This window comes from Aethalodelphis obliquidens, unplaced genomic scaffold (assembly GCF_003676395.1).
Source record: "Aethalodelphis obliquidens isolate GAN/ISIS:26980383/991018 unplaced genomic scaffold, ASM367639v1 scaffold70, whole genome shotgun sequence".
In the NCBI taxonomy this organism is placed as follows: Eukaryota; Metazoa; Chordata; class Mammalia; order Artiodactyla; family Delphinidae; genus Aethalodelphis; species Aethalodelphis obliquidens.
Window position 1 is genome coordinate 2487568 of NW_020838014.1, and position 24008 is coordinate 2511575.

Genomic DNA, 24008 nt, shown 5'->3' on the forward strand with positions numbered 1-24008 from the left:
GTTATGGTATCCCCTGTGCTAGCCTGGTGCCTGGTACACGGTAATTACACCACAAGTAGTTACTGCACAAAGCAAAGAAACCCATTGTCTTCGAGAGAAGTTCTTTCTAGATCCTTCCCCCAATCCAAAGAAAATAGAGAAACACACTCCCCTCCCTCTTTCAACACTCTCTTCCTTCACTGCCATCAAAGCCTGGCCTAAAACTTTCCTTTTCTAGCAGCTTTCCCAGACCAGTCTCATCTGGCTCTGATTTCTTTTCTCCATCTCGCCTCAACACTTCTGCACATGGCTTGCAGTGCAGTGGCTTGCATGATTTGGTTGTGAGCTTCCTGAATTGCTCTGTCCCCAAGTATGTGCCCTGTGTGCAAGGGGGTTGAGGGGTTTGGGGGTCACTGGGCATGCTCCACACTTCCCAGTAGCTTGGTCAGAGGTGGGGCTTTTTCTTTGCCATCCTTTCCACAGCCCGGCCCAGCTTCTGTATCCAACACATGCTCAGTGATCAAACTGAGAGCACATAGCTGACACTCAATAATGTTTGTTGAATGAAAGAGGAATGAATGTCAAACTCAGTGCCGCAGGAAGAACACTGGGGAGATGGTAACGGAATCCAAGTGTCAGCACAAAAGCTGCCCCCTGAAACGAGAGGAATGATCCAGGCCACAAAGAGAAAATCAAACCAGTCACTCTTCTGGGTCCCCTGACGAGCTGCACAGTTTCAGGGTCTATCTTCTGTTCAAGGAGCAATGTAATCACACTCACTCCCCTCTAGCCATGCAAGGATGTGGGCTCTGTTGAAGACCTGGACTTGAGTCTTGGCTCTCTAGCACCTTCTGTCTGGGTGACACTGGATGTCACTGAACCTGGAACCTTCGTTTCTTTACTTACATACAGGGCACAATAATAAGACTTATGGTGAGGATGAAATGGGATAAAGTTGGTTGTGCTCTTGGCTCCCAGTAGGAGCTCAAATAATAACCTGCATATTAATAACCAGTAAATGGGGGGCCTGAAAGGTGGGGAGGGCGCTGAGCCTGTTTGCAGGACTGTGCCTCATGGGAAAAGGAGGAAGGAAGCTTGCTGGTGGGGACTTGCTTGTGGCAGAAACTCCCCGGAGGACATTTCCAAGGGGCTTAAAGAGAAGACTGATTCTCACTGACATTGAAAGGAGGAAGGTGTGTCTGGAAGTTCTGCCCTGTGGCCCGTCAGCCTGGGATTTAGGCCTCTACTAGGGAGACCACACTTCCAGGGACTGGGTATCCCTGCTCTGAAAGCAAGAGAGCCAACCACTTCTCTATAGGGGAAGCTGAGAATCTCAGAATCTCACAACTTGGAAACAAGTTTCTGAGGAAACCACAGCTCAGAGAGGGCAAATCACTTTTCCAAGGTCACACAGAGAACACATGATAGGACAAGAAGTAAAAGAGAGAAATAAATAAAACAGGAATAATAACAACCAACAACCTGTCGGAATAGGTGATCTGGAAAAAAGTGGGCGATCAGGCCTGGGAGTGGTACAAATAGTGACCCACAGGCCGAGTTAGAAGGAAAGGCACTGTAAGAATGGGGCTCAGGAGGCTGCGCTGTGACAGTGCTGCCCTAGGCATCTTGTGCATTTTATTTCATTTACTACATAGAATATCGCTATGAGGTATGTGCCATCATTATCCCCATTTTACTGATGTAGAAACTGAGGCATGGTTTAGACAATGTCCCCAAGGTCTCAAAGCTAGAAAGCGCAGAAGCTAGAATGCAACACAGGTTTGTCTGGTATCAAAGCCTGAGCTCTTTGTACACAACCCTGCTCGTTCCCAGGCTAGAAAAGAGACTGTTCTACCACATAAGGCCCTCCCTCCTCTCTGCAGACTCCGAGTCCAGGCTCCCTGGAATTATACGGAGTACTCCATCACCCCCAAAACACACACATACCTGCACACACACACACACACACAAACACACACACACTCATTCTGACCTGGCGGGGACCTGGTAAGGCAGGAAGTTGGCCGAGTCCATCAATGCCACCAAGCACAACACATGTTTATGGCCCCAATGACAGCCTCCATGAAGGAGCTGGGATGGCAACAGGAATACCTGTGTGCACTGGGGTCTGAGGCCTCTGTAACAATAACTACAAGAATACAGAGATGTTACCAAGCCCTGGTGATGGCGGCTCTATTGTAATGATAAATCTACAGCTTCATATAGAAATAATGAGACTGGGGGCTGGAGAGGGGGGAGGGAAGAACAGAATGGTTTCAGCCGATCGAAGTTCTGTGTGGAGAGAAAATGACAAACCACGGGGAATGCCCAGGAGACCAGCAGAGGATCTTAGTCAAGCCAGGCGAGAGGTGGGAGCCTCAGTGGCAGACCTGCCCATGCCTGAGCTTCTGGATTCCAGGAACAGCAGAGACCTCTGACTGTCCTAGCACACCTTGTTTGCCTGTTGCTCACCCTCTGGTGGGGCGTATGTTAGCTCCATGACAGCCTAGGCTTCCATCCAGAACAACCTGGGGATACTGGGGGGAGCGGCCCTTGGGGCTGAAGATTTGCAATTAACAAAGGGCTAGCCTCCCCAGATGAACACCCCCACTTCACGAGCCTTGAAGCTCCATGTTCAGTGGTTGTAAGAAAACAGCACAAATGCTCCAGGCTTTGCTACTTCAGACCACCTTGGGCACTGGGGCGGGGGCCAAAACAAGGAACCTGCCTGGTTCCACCTGCCAGGGCCGCACCTGATTCTCCCATACAAGTGTGAGGAGTACCAGGGCAGCAGCATTCATGGACTCCTGTGACATCAGAGCAGCCTCCCGAACCCACTTCTCACAGGGCCTCTCCCTCTACCCAGACTCTTGGTCCCTGACCCTCTACTTCAGTCCAGGCTGGTTAATCTCTTTGCTACTCCAGACATAAACCATCTACCCAAACCATCTCTCTGTAGGAATGCACAGCCCAGGTCTCTCCCCACCACGCCTGGCTCTACTCACTTTCAAAATACTACTTGACTTTCTCCTCCAGGAAGCCTTCCCAGGTTAACTGCACCCAAATTCCATTTCTTCTTTAATAATCCTTTCCTTGTGCACCAATACGTAGTTTTGTTTGAATTAACTAAGCCATCTGTCATTCAACAAGAACTGCTGAGTTCTTACGTTTGCATAAAATGACACACTCAGCCCTGAGGGAGAATACAAGAGACAGTCAAATGTGGGACACAAGCCATTCCTGAGCCACTGGGGACTCTGCAAGGCATAAGATGACTCAGTGTATAAATGAGGGACCCAGAAAATAAATCCAGAGGAGTGATTGCTGTGAGAGCGGAAGGGCTTCAGGGAAGCTTTGAAAGGTGGATTGGTTTGGGCCACGCAGAGAGGTGGGGGAAAAGCCTGTCTGCCAGAGAAAACCTTGGGAGCAAAGGCAAGAGGCAGAAATGCTGGACGTGTTCAGCGACAAGCCTGCAGGCCGGAGGAGCTGGGGCCCAAAATGCAGCTCTAGGAATGAAATCTGGCAGGAATCTGGCATGCAGGAAAGATGGGAGCCGGCTGTGCTCATGTGCACCGCGCCCCACGATGCTGGCTGAAGGATTTCACGTACACTGAGTGCTCAATCATTGCCCGTTACTAGGGCTTGGGCCTCTCTGGCCTCAAAATAATTCCAATTTTAGAGTAAGCCCAGGTAAAAGCACCAGCCTTTTATTACCTTTTCCTTTCCTTTGTCTGATTCCTCACCCCCCAGGATAAAGAGCCCACCCCTGAGAGCTGGCCTGCTGGAGAGGCTGTGGATGGGAGGGCCCCAGGGGCCTCACCACGCAGAACATTCAGTGCAGACAAACTGCGAGCAAGACAGAGAGTGTGAGCAAATGACCCGATCTTCTGCTCCAGAAACTCCTGGGCCCAGACTCCTCCTGCTTTTGACTATCAAGTTATATATACCAGTCCCTCCCTACCCACCTGAATTCTCCTTCCCCACCCAGGAAACCTTCCCTGGCTGTCCTAACTCTCAGATCTTACAGCCTCACAGTATTTGCTACTTTGCATCACTAGCTACTGCGTTAAAGTTCCGTGGCGCAAAGAGGCTGTCTTCTATCCCAGCCCCCCTTGCTCCCGAGTTCCTGGCACAGTCCTGCTTAGAAAGAGATGGAGGAGGGTTAGAGTGGTACTGACTGAGGATGATGAGGGTGGCAATGACTTGTCCAGCTCCTTTTGGACAATCTGCCTTTTTCTGAAGCTGGGCTGAGGAAGGGGTGTGGGACGAGTGCAGGGACAGCCACGGAATTCTAGGATGTAGGAAGTTAGCATTCAGGGGAGGGGCACCCTTGGGCACGGACCGCACGCTCCAGGACTAGGGCTTTCATCGTGCCTGGAGCTCAAGTTACAGGAAAGGGAGGCCTCTGGAGAGGAGAAGGGAGGCTCTTCAGAGGGCTGAGTTGAGCCCTGCTTCCCACAGCCCCTGGCCCTCACACCTACCTCTCTCTGAGCACTTGGGCCTCAGCCTCAGTATGGGGGGGGACTGAGCCGCTTTTCTCTACCCGTATAGTCACGATAATGAAGCTGCTGCCTTACGAGACCACAAGGGAAGAGCTGCACCAGATGTAAACTTCAGAGTGATTTATAAAGCGGAGCTCTTGGGCTTCAGGCGGGCACACAGCTGCTGTTCCAGCCCGCCCCGTCTGCCCGCCCTGTCTGCCGGCCCCGCTGCTTGTGCTGTTCTTGCGGATGACATTTCGGGAGAGCAAAAGTAGGGGAGGCAGTGAGACATCGGACAGGGCTGGTCAAAGTCAGCAGCAGCTAGGAGAATGGGCTGTCCCAGAGACCTTCTCTGGAGCAGAAACGGAGCCCACCAAGCTTTCTCTCTTTGAACAAATCGATTCTTATCCTTTTCCCACCAGAGTGGGGCTGATTCTCCCAGCCTCTCTCCTTACAAGTTCAGCCCATAGATATTGAGTATTGATTGTCCAAAGGGAGGGTCTGCACTCAGGGAAATAGTGCAAGAAATATCCCAGGAGACACTCAATCAGTTAGAGTTCAAGACACGAGACACAAGGCCATTGGTGTTTGGTGGCAACACCCCTGCAGGGCTCTCAGCTGTCTGGCTGGGCTTAGAGAGAGGCATGCCACCTACATCTGTGGGATGCAATTACACAGCTTCCTCAACAGCCACCCAAGGGACTGGAGAACACTGTCTACACTGGACCAAAGGGCTCTGGAGATGCCCTCTTAACTCTCTGTGCCAAACCTGTCCTCCCTCTTAAAAGCCAACTTGAGCCCCAGCTCCTTGACACCGTCATGGTTAATTCCAGTTGATCATGAACAGCCAAGCATCCCCTTCCCGCATGTGTGGATCAGCCAGGTCTCCCTTCAAGCCCCGCCCCCCGCCCCGCTCCAACTCCCGGACTGGCCCAGGCAGGCAGGGCCTAAGAGCAGGGGCTCTGCTGCATGGTAGTCACTAGTGCTGTCGTTAAGTACTTCCAGTCCCCCTTCTGGACACGTGGTAGGATTGCTTTGCCCGGCCCCCTTGATAGTAGGAGTTGCATGTGTCTTGCTTTGGCTAATGAAATATGAGTGAAAGTGACATGTGCCACTTCTGCATGGAGGCTTTAAGAACGAGCACATGATTTGCCACATCTTCTTCCTCCTCAGGTGGTAACTATAGGGGCACAGGTCAAAACGGAGCCTCTGTTGGCTTGGATCCCTAAGTAACAAGGAAGAACGGCCAAGCTGCAAAGCACATGTAACATGAATGAGAACTAAACTTTGGCTACGTCAAGCTACCAAATCCTAGGATGGTTTGTGGCGACGGCATAACCTGGTTTATCCCAATTACTACAGCCTGTTCCTGATTGCTCGTGCCGGGCTTCCAGCACACACCGAGGCCCTTGGCTCACACTGCTGTCTGAGTCAGGCTACGGGCCTGGCCCGATCCTTACCCATGATGAAAGACATATATCATTTTATAGGTGGTAGACCTGAGGCCTGGCAGGTAGAGAGAACCACTTCAGAACATGCGATCAGAAGCCATAGATATGTTCCCTTCCCTTCCCACCCACATGGGGACTCTGCTCCCTGCCCACCCCCCCACCCCCCCGCAATGTGGGCCCCAGGGCAAGGACTTCCCCAGAGTGGGCTGGGCTATTAGTCAGAGTCCCCTTCGTACCCTGAAGGGCAGAGGCCCATTTGTCTCTAGGGGTGAGGAGGATGCGGGACACATCCCAGTCAAATCCAGGACTGCAACTCCTCAAGAAGCCCAGGGAGCAGGGCGGTACTCACACTGGTTGCGTACTGGATGTCCTTCCAGATGGAGGTTTCCTGGGACAGGTCAGAGGCCTCAAAGAGGTTGTCCAGGATAACCTCCCCGATCATGTCATGGCGGGAGAAGCGGTCAAAGTCAAAGACACTGAGATGCAGCTTGCGGTCAGCCAGCTCCTCATAGGGCACAGGGAAGTGAAAGTTCTCATCGAAGGTGGGGTTCAGGGTCTTGCGGTGCACCCGTGTCTGCAGCTTGCATTTGCGATCAGGCAAGAGGTAGATCTTGACGTAAGGGTCAGAGCTGCCACAGAAGTCCTTGGCGGGGAGGTCGAAGGCCTTCAGGATGCGCACGATCAAGGTCTCGTTCTCGTAGTCGTAGCGCAGGCTGAAGTTGATCTTCCCACAGGTCTTGGCCTCTGTTTTGGCATCGTCCCCCTCCACTGACTTCTGCTTGTAGAGCTCGGGCTTGATGCGGCCAATGCTGGTGGGCTGCTCAGCCGCAGGGGGCAGCTCATTGCCGTAGTCCACGCTGGAGACATGCATCTGCCGTGGCAGGTGGCGCTTGAAGGACGTGTGCCTGGCGGAGGGCAGGAGGGGATGAGAGAGTGAGGTGGGGGAAGGAGTGGGGGAATGCCGGCAGGCATGGCTCGGGGCCCTGGCTCATCCTACCCCTTGTGAGGCCCCCTTTTCCTCCTGCCCGTTGACCCCCTTTCCCTCTGCACACACTCGGTGTGCATGACTTAGTATATGAAAAGTAGTTGGAATGGAGCCTGGTACATAACAAGCTTCAGTAAGTGTTAGCCATCGTGATCATTATCATTTTTCCTGCTTTTCTGCTACCTGCTTTCTAGGTTTCTTTCCTGGTAGGCATGACTCTGGTTCCCCCACTAAACCATAAGCTCCCTGACTGAGAAGGACCATCCTTTCCCACCCTCCACGTGGCATTCCTTCATCCCCACCACTACCATCCCCACCACCATAGTTAACATTTATTGTGCTTTGGAGTCAGACTGCATAGGTTCATTTCGGCTCTGCCACGTTCTAGCTGTATGACCTGGGGCAAGTTATTTAACCTCTCTGTGTTATAAAATGAGAATAATAAAAGTAGCAATTGCATAGGATTGCTGTGGGGGTGAAATGAATAAATACAATGAAGTGCTTAGAACAGGGCCAGGTATATACTAAGCTTCCCGCCCCGGTACGCGGGCCTCTCACTGTTGTGGCCTCTCCCGTTGCGGAGCACAGGCACCGGACGCGCAGGCTCAGCGGCCATGGCTCATGGGTCCAGCCGCTCCGCGGCATGTGGGATCTTCCCGGACCGGGGCACGAACCCGTGTCCCCTGTATCGGCAGGTGGACTCTCAACCACTGTGCCACCAGGGAAGCCCTATACTAAGCTCTTATTATCACATGGATTCTTTCACTGCTCCTCATGGATACCCTTATGAGAGTCATTAGCCCTATTTTACAGTTGGGAAAAGTGAGGCTCAGGAAAGGTGAGCAACTTGCCTGAGGTCAAACAACAAACTCTGTAAACGTGACCCAGCACTTTCATCATTTCTGGCTTTCAATCTGAAGACCAGGCCTGCTTCCCTTTGGCTGGTCCCCTGGGGGCCTGGACCCAGGAATCCACAAGAGCCCCAAGTTTTTTTTTTTTTTGTTTTGTTTTTTTAACATCTTTATTGGGGTATAATTGCTTTACAATGGTGTGTTAGTTTCTGCTTTATAACAAAGTGAATCAGTTATACATATACATATGTTCCCATACCTCTTCCCTCTTGCGTTGCCCCAAGTTTTTAACAAATACAATGCCTTATACCTGCATGTACCACATCACTGAAAAGTGTTTCTGAATTTGGAGTAGGTTTTCGTCATTATGTGGTGGTTGTTTTTTGTTGTCATTTTGTTTTTTCAGTTAAAGAATGCCATGTATACAATTGCTGTCATACGGGGAACGCTGTCCAAAGCTACCCTCATTCTCAAAGTGTCAGGAATCTCTTGCTTTATCTCCCACGCACTGCAGCCTCCATCTAGGAGGCTGTATTGACATAGACACGTCATGAACTTCTCTGCCTCTGCGCCTTTGCATATTCTCTTCCCTCAGCCTGAAGTCTTTCCTTCCCTCCGATAAGCCAACACCTCGCACCCACACACATCCCAGGGCTTATCACCTGCACAGCACCCCACCTCAAAGGTTCCCCTCTCCTGGCCCCCACCTCCGAGTTGATCCCCCACCAAGGAGCACATCATCGGACATATTCTCCAACCAGAATGTGCACATGATTATTTCTGGTCTCTGATCCTCACAGGCCGGAATCTCATTAATGTATTGGATCCAGGAATGTGGAGGTAGGGAAGGGAGGGGTCCACCCCTCACCTGGTGGATGACGCTGGCTCTGTGGTCTGTCGCTGCAGCCGTGTGTGACGCATGATGTGCTCTTTGACCGACCTCTGCACCTCGGCAGGGATATCTGGGGACGTGTGGCTGATCTTCACGGCTGCCTCTAGGAAGCCCAGGGTGTTGGGGTCTTTCAGCTTGTCCGCCATGTTGCCTCTGGAGCTGGGGCTCTGGAGGGCCTCCGGGGAGGGGTTAGCAGAGGAGGGGCTGGAGGCCTCCTTGTTCCTCCAGGGCATCCAGCACAGCTTCCAAAAGAGAAAGAGAAAAACTGCCACCAGGGCCACGCCACACACAATAACTACCACTGTGAGGAGGCTGACAGAGGTGCCTGCCCTCAGCCAGGCGGGGAGCGACAGGGACAGACACAGGAGGGGAGAAACAGGGAAGGGTGTTCAAAGAGGGGCCACACAGAAGGGACAGAGACGGAAGAAGAGAAAAGAGTGGTCATGAGAAGGCTGCCCAGGTAGAGGAGGGATGGTTGTAGGGCTGATGCTCCGTATCCACCTTGCAAAATATCTGCAGCCTCGGGTTCACCTCGGTCTGGTTTCTCCAGCTTTGCCCCTCCCCCCACCGCCAGCTTGGGGAGCACCTGGGTTGCCTCCCCTCCCCATGGGCACGTGTATGGGGAAGGGAACGTAATTTAAATAGCAGCCTAAGCAAATGTGCAAATTCGTGAAGCAGTCACATTTGGATGCTGTTTGAATTTCTATTAGAGCTGTTACTATGGCCAGATTTACAGCAGGGTTGGTTTTGCAGACAGCTCTCTTCCTCCACAGGCTGTGGGGCCTCGGGGACCCTCATTCCCTTCCCTTACCCGGTGCCTGCCAAGCCCACAGCAGGAGCTAATGTATAGTTAGTAGGTTGACTCGAAGTGAATGAGATGGGGCATAATCTCCTCGAGGAGGGGGATTAGGTCTAATGCTTCTGCCGTACTCCCGGAACTCTGCACACAGTAGGCTCAATAAATACTTGTAGTAAGTCGGAATCTGATCCACACAGTTGACTTCAAAGCTAAATACAGAGGATTCCGATAGCTGTCCTTTCCCCCCATTCCTGTGGCTACGTGAGAGCTTTGCTGTAAAACTGAATGTCGTGATTCGTTCAGAGGCAGGCATTCACGGTCCCACACCCAGCCCACCTCTGCCCCCAGTAGGATGCCCAATACCCCAGGAGAGCTGTGAAGGATGCCTCCCTCTGGGAGAAATTATTAAGCAGGCTTCCCACCCCACCTTTAGGAATGAACCTTTGAGCCCAAGGCCTCTTCTTACTCTGAGATGTCAGAGGCCTTGAACCAATGATGGGTTTGCACAAAGGTCACTTGTAGACAGGCCAGCAGAGGAGGCTCACCTGGCTTACATGATGATTGAAACATTGAGCAATTCCATCATCACTATCATCATCATCACACCAGATTTCTGGCTTCTCTGGAAAAGGCCTGAGGACTTGCTAACTAGACCTATGCTCCCGCATGGTGGGAACTGGCGATGCCCTTCGGAAGGCTGCGTGCTCACCAGCTGCTCTCCCTGTTACCTGCCTGGCCCCTGCAGGCCTGTGATCTTGTAGTCTCTGGATTATCCTGTCCCCATGCCTTAAGAATCTTGGGATTTAAGATGAGAAATGACCCTACAAGTGAGGCTGTGCTTTTGCAGATGGGAGCAGTGGTCCAGAGAAGGGACTTGCCTGGGGTCACAGGTCAGACACAGAGCCTGGACCAGGGTCCAGATGTCCACTGCCCAGCCTGGGGCTCATTCCACTGTCCCAGACTCTTTGTCCCTGATTAAACTATAGGCTACTATAGCCCTGTGTTTTTTATATTTGTCTGACTCAGGGCTCAGCATAGAAACTGACACATGAGAATGAATGAGTCAATCAATGGCACATAAAACAGCTGTCATTATCTCATAGCCAACATTTACTGAGCACTTGCCATGTTCCAGGTGCTAAGCTAGACTGGGAGTATAGAGATGCCCAGTCCCTCCTTGGGGGATCAAGAGTACTCTCACGGCACATGGGCCCCCGTGAAAGCTGTCCCCCATCCAAAGGCACCTGAGAAGGAGGCCAGAACATCAGCCACCCTCTCTGGGGAGTTAGCACTGCCTCCCAGCTCCCTGGTTGGAGGGTACTGGCCTTGACCAGCTACCACCTTCAGGAATAAAGGATGAGAGCACAGGATCCTCAAGTCCTTAGCAACCTACTCCAGCCCCCAGGTCCCTGCATGGAGACAGCGGAGTCTTTCCCCAATACAGGAACTGAGGTTAGTCCACCAGAGACCGCCAGGGACCAGAAAAACTGATTCCTATTTAACTTCTAGACTGAAGATCTGCAATTATGGTGTGCATGCATCCTGGGAGCACAAGAGAAAAAATATCAGATTGCTTAATATTTATTTATTATAATAAATAAATAAATATTTATTTATTATTATAATATTTATTTATTATCTTAAAAATAAGAAAGCAAAATTGTAATATACAGGTTGACAGTAATAGGAATGATACCATTTTATTGTTGGATTTAGTCAAGTTATTGAACATTACTATGTCCAAGGTACAGAGCGCTTTTTATGTATTCACTCATTTAATACTCTCCAGTGAAATAGGTAAAGGTTATTATCCTCACTTTGCAGATGAGAAAACTGAGGCACAGAGGGTTGAATAGATTGCCCAGGGTCGCACAGCTGGTAAGTGTTTGGACTGAGATACAACCCAGACAGTTCAGCTCTACAATACCCCCTCTGTACGTGTGTATAGAACGTGGGAACAAAAAACACATATTGGAGGTATTAAATCAAAATAATTTTTGCTGTTATGAGTTCATGATCTAAATGGTTTGAGGACTGTGTTTTAGGCCTGGATCCCCTTGGGGTTCACCAGGAACGCTACCACAGGTATGGGTGCCCTTATTCTAAGCATCTGGCCATCTCTGGGCCCTCCACATCTGCTCTCTGTTACAGCTGTTCCGGGTGCAGTCTCTGCAATATGGGTCACCTTAAAACAAAAGGTATTTCTAGGGTTTTGCTTTCCTTTGATCATACATCTTGCTTGCTCTGGTAATAATTAGAATTTTAATGAGAAAGGGGGAGAATGGGGGAAATCCAGAGAGCGTAGAGTGCATTTAAATGTTCAGCCTGACAAAAAAACTGAATTCATAAATGAAAAGAGAGGTGGAGGAATCAATTTTTCCTCCGTGTGGTTGCTATTTTGAATGCGTCTCCACGTGACCCCCGCCCTGGCTGTTATTCCCTCGGAGATGTGATTAGGGAAGGCAGAGGTATGGATTATTGGGAATTGGCACCCCGCGCTCAATACTGGTTATGTAAGACCAGGAGGCCCTTCCTCTGCCTGGAGAATCTTCTTCCGGGATATCTCGCAGGCAGGCAATGCAAGGAGAATTAGGTCCTGATGCTGAGTGGGTTCACCCACACAGGGGAACAAGGTGGTGAGCAAGGCTGGTAAGACCAGAATTAGGCCAGGATGGGTATGATTGTATAGGATTTAGCCCCTTTAACATCACTACATGTGGCCTTGAACTCAGCCCGTGTAGCCTGGCTGAAGGTACATAATGGCCCAAGGGCTGTCCAAAGGCCCAGATGACCTGAGATATGTGCCTTCCTACCCTAGGCCTGCTGGGACCAACCCACCAGGATGTGTTGCCCTCTAGTAAATCACAGGTGCATAGCAGCCTTCAAAGCCTTCTTCCCACTCATGTCTTGTTTGAACCTCAACCTTATGAGGCAGATAGAATTTTGACGGGCAATTCAGCCACCTTTTGAGTCCTGACCCAGTGCTCTTCATATTTATTTGTATTCTTCCTCCCTGCCTTTTTCCTTCTTTATTTCCCCTTCAGGCTGGAGAGAAAGAAGCACTGCTCTAAAGTCAGACTGGTCTCATTCAATGTCCATCTCTACTGGTTTTAATCTCTCCCAGCCTCTGTTTCCTCATCTGTAAAATGGGTACAGTAATAGTATCTACCTCATAGGGTCATTGTGAGATTTAAACGAGATCAAGTGCATCAAAATTGCTCAGGACAGTGCCTAGAATGTAGTAAGCCATATCATAAATATTTGCTATTTTTATTAGAATTATCTAGCTCTGCCCAATATGATTTTGGACATCTCCTAGTTCTGAAATTTGTTTAGTGGGCAGAACACGTGCAAACCATGAACACTAATAAACAGAGATAGCTTTAACTTTATCATTACAAACTAGGAACCGCCTTACTCATAGAAATAATATAACTATTTCATATATAGCTAGGTGTCTCTGTATCTCAAGGCATAATACATAATATATCAAAGATCTCACATCTCCAAGTTTTTCTGTCAACACTCATTTGCTTGCTACTTGTTCAGTTGTTTTGTCATTACTGTCACCAGCCAGCTGGTGAACAGGAGCAAGCTCCAAAGCAATGAGGAGAAATTCATGGAAGAAAAATGTTCAACCGAGAACATGCTACGCTTTTGCAAAGTCTTCTTGGAAACTGGGGGAAAGAAGTCCATTACTCAGTATTAGGTGCAAAACATCTTCATGGAGGTATCAGAGGAGACCAGTATTCCATGGGTCCCTGGTTTGGGAAACCCTGTTGGCCAGTCACCCAGCAGCCTCTGGGAGAGCAAATAGCTGTGGAATTCGGCTTCAGAAACACACCCAGTGACCTGGCGCTGTGCAGGGCACGTGGCTTCTGGCCTGGGCTGGGGAAGTGGGCATCACTGGGTGCTCAGACACCAGGCAGACATCTCAGCTGAGCACCAGTGCCAGAATGACCACAGAGCACACCCGCCCACATTTCTAATTGCGTGACCTTGAGCAAGTTACTTAACTTCTCCAAACATGGGTCTCCTCTTTTATTTAATGGGGATTCTAATTATCCCTACTTCACAGAATCATTGTGAATATTAAATAAACTAAGGCTTTGAGCACAGTGCCCAATACATGGTGAATGCTCCCAAAAAGTAAGCTGCTATTACTTCTTCCTGTTTTGTTTTGTTTGTGTTTGTCTGTTGTTTGTTTGTCTGGTGGAAGATAATAGTTTACTGGGTACAGGAGGGACCCAAAGCTTGGCCATCTGAGGCAGGGAAGGGGACCCAGGACCAGAGGGCAAAGCACCTGAGAGACCTCAGGCTCCTTCTTTCCTGGGAAGCTAAGGTCCCCTGAATGCCATCAAGGCAGGACCTGCTTGTCACCTTAAGTGAGATTGTCTGACAGGGGTGATGGCTCATGGCCTCCCTCTCTTTCTGGAAAATGGTAAGCTATTAATTAGCAACCCAGGGCTTTCTTATCACCCCAATGACACTTCTTTCTCCAGAGACAGAGCCCTGGTGCCCCGGTGCCCCCTCCTCTTCTCTCCACCCACAGTGTTAGGATTTATCAGCAGTCCTCATCGCTTGCTATTGTTTCCATTTTTCTAATGGGCCTCCATGTCAGGAAGATCCATTTTGTAATAGTAACAGACATTCTCGCTAACAGATTGTAATTGAAAAGATAAACTGGGGAGAGGAAGTGAAAAGAAAGGACCATTTTCCCTGCTCCCCTCAAAGCTGAAGAAGGCTGGCTTCAGGGTCTGGGGCTGCTGATGGACCCTCGGAAACGGGCAATGCCAGGCTCTGCAGTGCAGGAGCTGCCTTGGCCAAGAAGCTGCCATTCAGACACAGATGGAGAGATAGACCAGCACAACCCAGAGACCAACCAGCAAGAAACTCAGAGGCCCTAAAGCCTGGAAGGAGCGGCGGGTAGTCTGGGAAGGGAAAAGACTTTGGGCAGAAACATTACTACTAATACTAGTAATATTATTTGTTATTTATTTCTACATGGTAAGCACTGTGGCCCTCAGTGATCTCATTTAACCTTCACATCCTCCCTAAGAAATTCACCTCTCAAAGATAAATTAACTACGTTTAGAGACGTTAACAAAATAACTTGTTCAAGTGTACCTCAGTTAAGTGGAAGAGCTGGTATTTGAACCCGGACTTTCTGATGCCAAAGCCCAGGTTCTTGAGCCAGGCCCTTGAGGGGTCTGAAGGCTGAGCTGAAGAACTACAGAGGAGAAGCCTGGGCAGAGAAGCTAGAGAGGTATTTCTTCACTATAATCAGGAGAGGGTGGGTTGCATAATCTACTTTTTGGCCTGACCCTCTGAACCTGGGCAGAGCCCCGGGGACTAGGATTATGACCAGCCTCCCCATCCTCCATTTCTTTCTCCTTCCCTGGAAGATGCAGACACTACAGCCACCAGGCAAATAACCAATGGCCCCTGGAAAAGTCCCATTCAGAGATGTACCTGAGAAATACCTGAGCGTGTGTGTATGTGTTGGGGCAACAGGGGCTATTCTGTTCTGAGGCTCACAGACGTTCTCCATTAATAATAAGCTCTGCTGTGGCTTGTAAATGTATTAGGAGAACGTAGTATAATTAAAATTTAGGGTTGGGGGGAGGGGGAGCAGAAAGCCTTGGCTTCCTTTCCGAGATCCAGGCCGAACTACCAATGGGGATAATTAGCAGAGTCCAGACAGAGAAGGAATTAATGCTCTTGGAAAAGCTGTGATGAGGAGAGACAATGCTGGGTTAATTACGGCCGCACCAAGCTTTATGACCGGGAGCCTGTTTCCACCATCATTAGGGGATTCAGGGATAAATCAGAGACTAATGTGGAGTGTTAGAACTAACAGAGCATTGGCGTTAATTTAGCAATTATTAGTATTTTGGCAGATGGTATAACTGTGCCTTTCTGCCTGATTGGTCAGGGCATGTAGCCCCTCTGAATGGGGCAATCAAGCCTGGGGTGATGTGGGGAGAGGCAGACAGAAAGCTTCATTCTTTTCCCTCTACTCCCCTCTCCCTGTTTATACCTGCAACTAGTGAGAAGAGAGGTCTGCCTGGGTCCTCGTGGAGCGAGAAAAACAGTTCAGCGCCCCGCACAGAGAGAAGGGAGGGATGAGGTAGTGTCAGACACCTGGAGCATTCAGGGCTGGATGCCCTGCTCACTTCTACTTTCAGCCCCTCTGCCTTCAGTTCAAGTGTGGCTGAGTCCTTCCATTTTTAGAGGCTTCTTTTCCTAAGCTGGTGCCACTTAGCTGGGTCAGGACTTTTAGCCTGCTGTGCCCCGCTGCAGACAGCCCTACAGAGACCAAGGAAACCTGGCCTGATCCACATGCCTCAGTCTTACTCCTCCTTATTTTCAGTCATACATCATATCCCAACTCTGTGGACAGGGAGGACAGAGTAACATTAGGACAGTTAGAAGAGAACACATCTTTTGTACAGAGCTTGGAGGGATGCAGCATTCTGGATCTACCATCCCCACTCTTGAAGTTTCCACACAGAGAGAAGAGAACTTCTAGACCTGTACATCCAAGGGCTCTACAACCCCTAGATACCAGACCCTGGTTCTAGAATTGTAAAGCCCAAGACACACCGTAGTGTCCGAATAGCATCACCATGGGTTCTAAAGGATTGTGCACTGCACCTTTCCCCAAAGAAGGCGAAATCTGCAGAATTCCTTCCTTCCATCAAGGAGTGAGGGAGTGACTCACTCAGTTATAGAAACAGGACTTTTGTATTCTGATGAAATGCTGTGCATTTAATTTGGCATCACAAGCAGGAAAAATGCCTGTGCTGCAAAAGGCCAACTTTAAAGCCAGGTGGCTGAATCACAGAACATCTCCATAGTCATTAGAAAAGTGAACAAACATCACATGCATCTCATGGCCATAGGTAAGCCGGAGAATAACCATTCCTGCCTACCAGTCTGGGAGGGGCAGGGCAGCTCAGGCTCTCTCAACAGATTCCTGCATTTTCTGGAACAACTCTGTACTTCTGCTCACTACCTTGAGAACCATACAACGCAGAACCCATGCTACCCACACTTAACTCTCTGCAACTTGGCTCATGGAAAAAGTTTATTCACCTCCATAAGGCAAATGACATAAAGAAAGCTGACGAACTGCCTGCCAGTTTCCCCTGGGGTGGGGTTGTGGGGGTGGATATTAAGAAGGAGGGCAGACCCTTTACCTTTAGAGTTTTTTTTTTATAAAAAAAAGATGGGACTTGCTTTCAGCTTGGACAGTTTGTGTAGAGATGTTTCCCAGTCAGGGTCTGATTGAGATTTTCTGTGCAGTTCCTAGCACAGACCTTGGCATATAGGAGTGTCCCAGTAAATGATAACAGAGTCTGAATCTCTGTTGTTGAATCTCAGGGTGTTACTAGAAATCCCATGAGCTAGAGACTTAGAGAAGGAGTGAAGGCAGGGGAAAACATACAATGGTAAAGGGAACTGGGCATGCTCTTGCCACTTGCATTTTTCAAACAACTGCAAATGAAAAGATGCAGCCTTTCTCTGACTGGAGAATCTGGACCCAGACAGTGGCTCTGGGATGCAGGGAGTAGGCTGGGAGATGTGATACCTGTGGGCCCTGGTCCCGAATACCACAGCATCTCCCCAGACGCCATGCTCCCCTAAACCCCCAAGATCCCAAAGCCATGCTCAATCATTTTCTTTCTTCTGCTATGATCAAGGGTGTCCTTCGGCCTTCCCCATCCCTTTCAGCCCTCCCCCGCCCCAGCTTGGCCCCAGGGCTTACTGAGACTTGTGATTCAGCAGCCAAAGTTAAAGTTCCCCAAGGCTGACAACTCAACCTCGCTTTCTGAAGCAGCCTGCAGGAAAGGCATACTGATTCATCTGGGCCTGCTGGCTCTCACCCCTCAGCCTTCTCTCACCCGCAGCCTGGCCATCCAGGTACCTGTCTTTCCAGACTATGGGGTGTCCCTCTGGAGTCAGAACACCAGTGCCTCCCTGTATCAGGATGTGCTACACACATATGCCAGCCCCTCCCCCCCCACTCTTAGCATTTCTGCCCTAAACAGACAGGAGAAACAGCCTCCATACCCGACGGAACTCGACAGGTGAGTTCTCACCTTGAATTAGCCCCTTTAGGATCGGAGGGGTCAGAACCAGCATTAAGGGCCCCACTGGAGATGGATCACTGGAGGAAAGGATGGAAGGAGCTGGGGAGGCAGGAAGGAAGAGACACCCTGACTTGGGGAAAATTGCGTGTCTGTTGGATATAGGGAGCTGGGTGGTGTAGATGGTGAGGGCACGGAGAACCAAAGTCTGATAATACTTGCTGGGCCTAATTTGCTCAGAGATTCTTCAAGAAGAATCAACCTCTTCAACCTCCATCACTGTACCACCCTCTAAAAGTTCTTCTGCATGTCTAACCTCAGTCCCTTCTGCTGCAGTAATCGACCCATTGATTAAACATTGCCAGGGCCGGGGAGAGAGAGAGAGAGGGAGCAGCGCCCCCCTACAACCTACACAGGGCCGAGGTGGGCTCCACGCGCCCCGATGCTGCACAGAGCTCCACCTCACGCACACAAGCCTCCCCTGGCCCACCACCCTCTTCTCTCTCCCCCATCCCCCAGGGGCACTGTTCCTAACCTAGGACCTATCTGTATCTCCGATCTCTAACCTCAAGTGAAAACAGGGCCCTGGAACCTGCGGCCTCTGGGGAGCTTACCCCACCTGTACCTCCCTCCAAGAACCGCGGCTTCCGGTCCCAGGAGAAGCGTGTGGAGACGAAATTCCCGCCTCTCGAGGCCCCCTCCTCGTTTTCCCGCGCGGGTGGTGCGCAGCCGCGGGGCGACCCCAGCGTACCTCTAGGCCCAGTGCCACTGGGGTCAGGGCCGGGGTACAAGGAGGGGTGCAGTCTGCGGAGCCAAAGGAACCCCGGCGCCTTGGTCCCTGCAGGATCTCCCCACCCCCACTCCGCATTCTCTCGGGGCTTCGCACTGCTCCCAGCCTCTCCCCGCGCAGAGGGAACGCGACCCGGTACTCCCTTCCGCCCAGGACCCTCCAGACGTCGGGATCCGGACAAAGAAGCCCGGCTGTAGCGGGAGAGCGCGGCCGCGCGGCGCCGGTGAGGCAGGTAAATACCCGCCACCGGCCGGCCGAGCTGCCCACCCACCCGCGGCTCCGGCCGCCAGGGCGCGACACGCCATTCCCGCTGTCGCGACTCCCGGGAGACGCCGCAGCTGTGCGCCGGGCCCGGGCCCCGCGGGGCTCGGGCTCCAGACTCACCGGCTCCGGCGAGCTCGACCGGCGCGGGCTCCCGCCTGGGCTCGTCGGCCGCCTGGACTGCGTCCGGCGCCGGGTCCGCGCCGTTCGGGCAGGAGGCGCCCGCTTGGCAAAGTCGGCAAGAGACACCGGCTCAGTCGCGCACCGGCCCCGAGTCCGAGTGAGTCAGAGAGAGACCGAGGGAGCAAGTTATAGGGGCGGGGGGTAGGGGGGTAGGGTGCTGAGACACCCTCCCCCACCCCGCCCCCCGCCCCCCAGCGGAGACGCAGAAAGCCACTCGCAGCCGGAGACACCCGGACACAAAGACCTCGTGCCAGCCGCAGATCCAAGTTTCTCCCTGAGAGACCCAGGGGGCTCGGGCCACGTTCTCCGAGAGAACAGATAAACTAACGGACAGACCGACAGACGCACCCAGGGACGTCGACACCCCCGAAGAGACGAGTTACTTCCTCAGCCGGGATGTCCCTGGTCTCCTGCTCGCTCTATAGACCCCTCCACTGGCAGATCGCCCGCAGAGCGAGCAGAGAGACAGGAGGGAAACTGAGGCCCCTTGGGGCGCCGCGTCCCGGGAGCCCGGCTTTCCGCGGGGGCCCCGCAGAGTCACACAGGAGGGGGCAGTGGGATTCTCTCCCTCCCGGGTCCCCTTCACGTCTCTCTGCTTGCCCTGCAGGCGATGGGCCAGGGCACTGGCCGAGGCTGGATCCGAATCCAGAATCCTGCGCCGGAGTTCTCCATCTAGGTTCCGGGGTTCCCGGGGTTGGGGCTTTGGGGAGCGGGGACAGCCAGGGCGAGAATCCAGGAAGGGAGGGGGCCTCGGCTTTTCTGTTACCTGCGTCGGCAGCGCTCGGACTCCGCTCTGGGGGCTCTAGCTCGAAGCTCCGACAAGTCTCCACGTCCAGCCCGAGAGGGGGCGGCCGAGCCCGGCACAGCGAGGCCAGGACCGCGAGCGCCGCCTGGCACCGAGGCTCCCCGGTTTCCCACACCCCGCTCATGCCCTGGATACCCCAGCCCTCCAAGCAGCCGCCCGAAACCGCGCCGCGGCCGGACTGGGGCGGGGCAAGGCGTCCCCAAAAAGACCCTCCCCGCAGCGGCCCCCTCGGGCTCCGTTCGGCTTTTAATCACTTCCCCGCAGGGTCTCCGCCCCTCACGTGGCATCCCGCAGCAGCTGGCAAGTCTGGCGCCTCACGGCCGCCCCCTCTACACTCAGCGACCAGTCTGAGTCCGGGCGGTTCAAGGCGGGGGAGCTAGGTTGTTCTGCATCCTGGAGGGTGCAACACTCGGAAAAGAGCCTGGGATCTGGCTCCACATTCACGGCCTGGTGTGACCTTGGGCCTCTCTGAGCCTCAATTTTTCCTCTCTCTATAAGGGGTATAATAATTACGAGTGTTTCACGGGTTGCCTGGGGATATAAAGATAGTGTTTGTGAAAACACTTGGTAAATTGCCACATGCCACACAAGCGGAAACGAAATAGACAAACCTATTACAGAAAGAAGGATGACCCCGCTGGGGGTGGGAGGACCTTGGCCAAGGTTCCTGATGGGAGAAATTAGTCAGACTTGGCCCAAGTCGCAGCTTCGAAGACAGAAAACCGTAAGACTGCGGGGCGATGCGAACTGCAAAAAGACTTTCTGAGCCCCGCAATCCTGAGGTCCGCGGTACCCGCACGTTGCTATGGCGACGGGAGGCAGCGGCCGTCTCTCTCCATGGCAACGGGAAGGGAAAGTTTCTGGCGAATCGGAATGGGGGGTGTTTCAAGAGGGCTCTCAGTTCCCGCCAGACCCATCTCTCCGCATCCGTGCAACACCACTGATGTTACGCTTGCTATTAAGCGTAACAAGGTCCAGGAAGACCGAAAACTAAACGGGAGGATTGAGGCTAGATAGGGCAGAACAATTCCCTCCAGGAATCGTGGCGTGAGGTCCAGGAGCAGATTGACTGAGGGGCTCCTAGGCGCCTCACTCAGCCTGGATGTCTGTGGAGAGCCACCGGGTCGCGGCCCTGAGGGGGCCCTGTCACAAAAGTCTTGCGTCATCAGCTGGTCGGCGGGTGGGCCTCTTCCTCTGTGCGGTTCACCTGAAACCCCAGGCTCAGGTCCCTTTGCCTTCCCGGAGCTGGGAAGGAAACTTTAGCTGGAGCCTCTGGAAGCCACGGGGCTGGTGTGTACCTGGGTGGCGGATGGAGGAGGAGGGTCTTTCCTCCTAATTAACACGCTAATTGGAAGTGGCTCGGGAGGTGACTCGCGTTCCGGAGGCAGGAGATTCGGAGCCCCAGCTCCTGGCGGTGTCCATCGTGCTCCATATGCACCAGCCGCGCTAGCCGGCACGTGACTGCCCTGAGCATGCCCTGGGTACAGAGGGTCAAGCCAAGGCCTAAGAGGACCGTGGCCTAACTGGGCGGTTTTTCCTCTCCCCCATGTGCTTCCTAGCTCTGTCCATGGTGCTGAAGGCCCAGTTGGTGCGACCGTCGCGTGGGCACCCCGTTGGGGGGGGGGGCGGGCAATTGCGGTGGGTTCGAAGCTTCCACCCTGACTTCAGGAACTTGCGACAGGGGAGGGCTAGGAACTCAGGCAGGAGGGACTGAGCAGGCATGATCCCAGCCACACAATGCAATCCAGGCTGCCTTCCTGTGGGAGGTGCTCAGCTGTTGTTCCAAGAACAGGTGAGGCTGTGGAGTCCCCATTCTCCTCCCAGTGCTCTTAGAACTCACCTGAGGGGCCCAGAGGCCCCATCACTTTTCCCTCCACCACCCGATGCAGGGCTCAGTAGCTAGGAGAGACTGGAGCTCAGAGGCCCCTTGTCACACGCTCATTAGCAGTTTCCGAGGGGGTTGGTTTGTGTTTATGTAAAACAACAAATGGAGAAGAACCGCTCTCTGCCCATGTTTATGGCAACTCTCACTCCGCGGCGATTTCTCCCTCCCCCTCTCAAATTCCCGGGGAAATCTGCAGAACAAAGCGCCTTGTGTTGCCTTTGCAGAAAATGAAAAAATACAGGTCTGTTCCAAGGGCCCAGGCCCCTGATGCAGGGAAATCAATATTTTGCTTTACAACGAGTGGGGGAATTTGCATCTAAACTGAAGGCAAAGGAGCCTGTTCGGAGCAGAGCAGGTGGTAGGAACTGAGAGTTAAGAGATAATTTCTCATTGTTCCAGGATTCTGCCTCCACACTCGGCAGGCGGTTCTGCAGCGTCTCTGGTGCCCCGGCAGCAGCTCCGGACCTGGCATTTCTCATCCTAACGGGGAGAAAAAGGTTCTGCTCTGACAGGGCTGCGGAAAGGGGCTGGGGCTCCCCAGTCAATAACCATTGAATCTGGATTGTGCAAGTGACTGTGTGCCTGTGAATGAGAGAGAGAAACAAGAGAGACAGAGACCGAGATAGAGATAAGAGACAGAGACACCTGGAGAGGCAGAGAAGGAGAGAGACATACAAAGAGACAAATAGAAGAGATAGATTCAGAGAGCAGAGAGAGACAGAACTGGCGTGCATGTAAAGGGATGTATAAAGGGACACTCATTCAGAAAGAGAGATAAAAGAGAAAGGTGGTTTTTCTTACATTAAGAACAAAGCTTTGCCTTAGTAGTCATTTTCCTGCCCTCTCCCCTACAGTTAATTGCTGATACTTGTGGTCACATAACCAGACACAAAGCAGAAAAAATATCCTCATGTAAAGATGGGACCCTTTCCTCTCTAGAACCCCTTTCCCTTACAAGCCCACTCCCAAAACACATCTATGCTTCTTCCCATGTGAAGAGACCAAATTCAGGCTCCCAGGGTCCATCCTACTCAGACCTGGGGAGGGAAGGAGAGGGAAGAAGTGAAATTGTTGCCCCTCAATGCTACCTCTCACAGGAAGACCATTCTGAGTTTTATTTAGGGGTGGGGAAGAGAAGGAGGGGTGGAGACAGCCAGCATGGCATAGGCAAACAAAGGCACAGGAGGCTGGGTTCCACGACTGGTGCACCAAACCAGCCCCGGGGCAGTCACCTCCCCTGCCAGGGCCTAGGTTTCCTTATTGGCAAGACAATGAAGTGGGATAAGGAGCTCTTTGAGTCTCCGTCCAGCAACCACACTCTAGGATTTTACAGGAGGGGAAAGGAGGGAGCTGAGCAGGGAAAGGAAGGAGGGAGTGAGGAGCAGGTTTTTCTGGCTCTCAAGAAAAGAGTGTGTCACAGATGTTCAGACCCACTTTGGGCTTCTCCTCCCTCATTACCCTCATCTCCTGTACAGTCATGGCTGGAGCATCCTGAGCCTGGAGCCCCCGAGGCCAGACTGCTCAGAAGCAGGAGAGGGGGTTGGGGGTGAGGCGAGAGGAAGAAGGAGAAGAGACCTGAGGCAAAAACCAGCAGCCTCTCACTGCTTTGCTGTCCGTCCTCTGATCAGAAATAGCCAAAGTACACTTCCCCTTCGCCCCCCACCCCAAGTCTCTTAGGCAGTGGCCTGACTGCCCTTGGAAGCTTCCCAACCTGTTCTGAGCAGCAATGTCCTGTTGAGTTATACTAAAAATAAAATAAATTAAAACAAAATAATAATTTCAAAAAAGAAATTAAACCTCAGTAGGAAATTGCTAATGCTGTAGGCGGGAAGAATGAGCTCTTTTGACATGAGCCGATGTGTCATATTGTCTTTCCATCTCAATGCAATTTCTAAATAGGGAACCCTTTCCCCATTCCCTCCTCCCCTCCAAACCCCCAGCAGAGATGTGAAGGAATCAGTCTGATATTCATAGGTGGATTGTCTGACGCTCAGGGAGAGATACAGAGAAATAGACACAAGCAGACCCACTGCTTTGCCGAGCAGATTGGAGCCAAGGGGACTGTGACCCAACCTTGAGGACCACTGATCGCCTCTCTCCACCTCTCCCATTTCCTGCTTACTGAGGCATCTGGCCACTTTCTGCGAAGGTTTTTAACTTAAAGAAAACAGACATCAGCTGAACCTGTTCTACTGCTGGTGGAGAATTCAGCTGAGGTCCTGAATTGGGGAGTGGGAGTAACTTTATCCCATTTTTTGGAACACGCTCTTCTATGGAATCCCCATGGGGTTTCTGCCAAAACAGCTTTATTGGTGTTTCCAGCAGATGTCACCCTATGCCCCCAACCTCACACCAACATAGCAACTCTAGCCAAAGCTGGGTGACTTCTGCAAACCATGCCCTTCCAAGCCATTATAAGAGTTTTCAGGAATTCCTCCTTGCCTGAAAGATGCAGAAGACATTGCAGAGCCCTGAGTCGATGCCCAGGTATTTTTGAGAGTCCAGTCTTGCTTTTATTCTAGGAAAGGTCCTTGACAATTCAAACCTCCTGAG

The 24008-nt window shown here is 52.0% G+C and overlaps 1 protein-coding gene across 6 annotated transcripts in view; it reads right to left on the reverse strand.

Moving 5' to 3' along the window:
- Positions 1 to 19791, reverse strand: part of SYT6 (synaptotagmin 6) — a 57596-nt gene extending 37805 nt beyond the window's left edge. For 3 of the 6 annotated variants that reach the window (XM_027091028.1, XM_027091030.1, XM_027091029.1), the window contains exons 1-3: positions 19532 to 19785; positions 8616 to 8964; positions 6261 to 6816 (exon numbers count right to left, since the gene is read on the reverse strand). In XM_027091028.1, coding sequence (XP_026946829.1) covers positions 6261 to 6816; positions 8616 to 8964; positions 19532 to 19694 — 1068 coding nt within the window. In that variant the 5' untranslated portion in view covers positions 19695 to 19785. Of the gene's footprint in view, positions 1 to 6260; positions 6817 to 8615; positions 8965 to 18705; positions 18861 to 19531 lie in introns of those variants that run through there. The other 3 variants (XM_027091031.1, XM_027091032.1, XM_027091033.1) reach the window with 3 other exon arrangements.
- Between the last annotated feature and the right edge of the window lie 4217 nt (positions 19792 to 24008).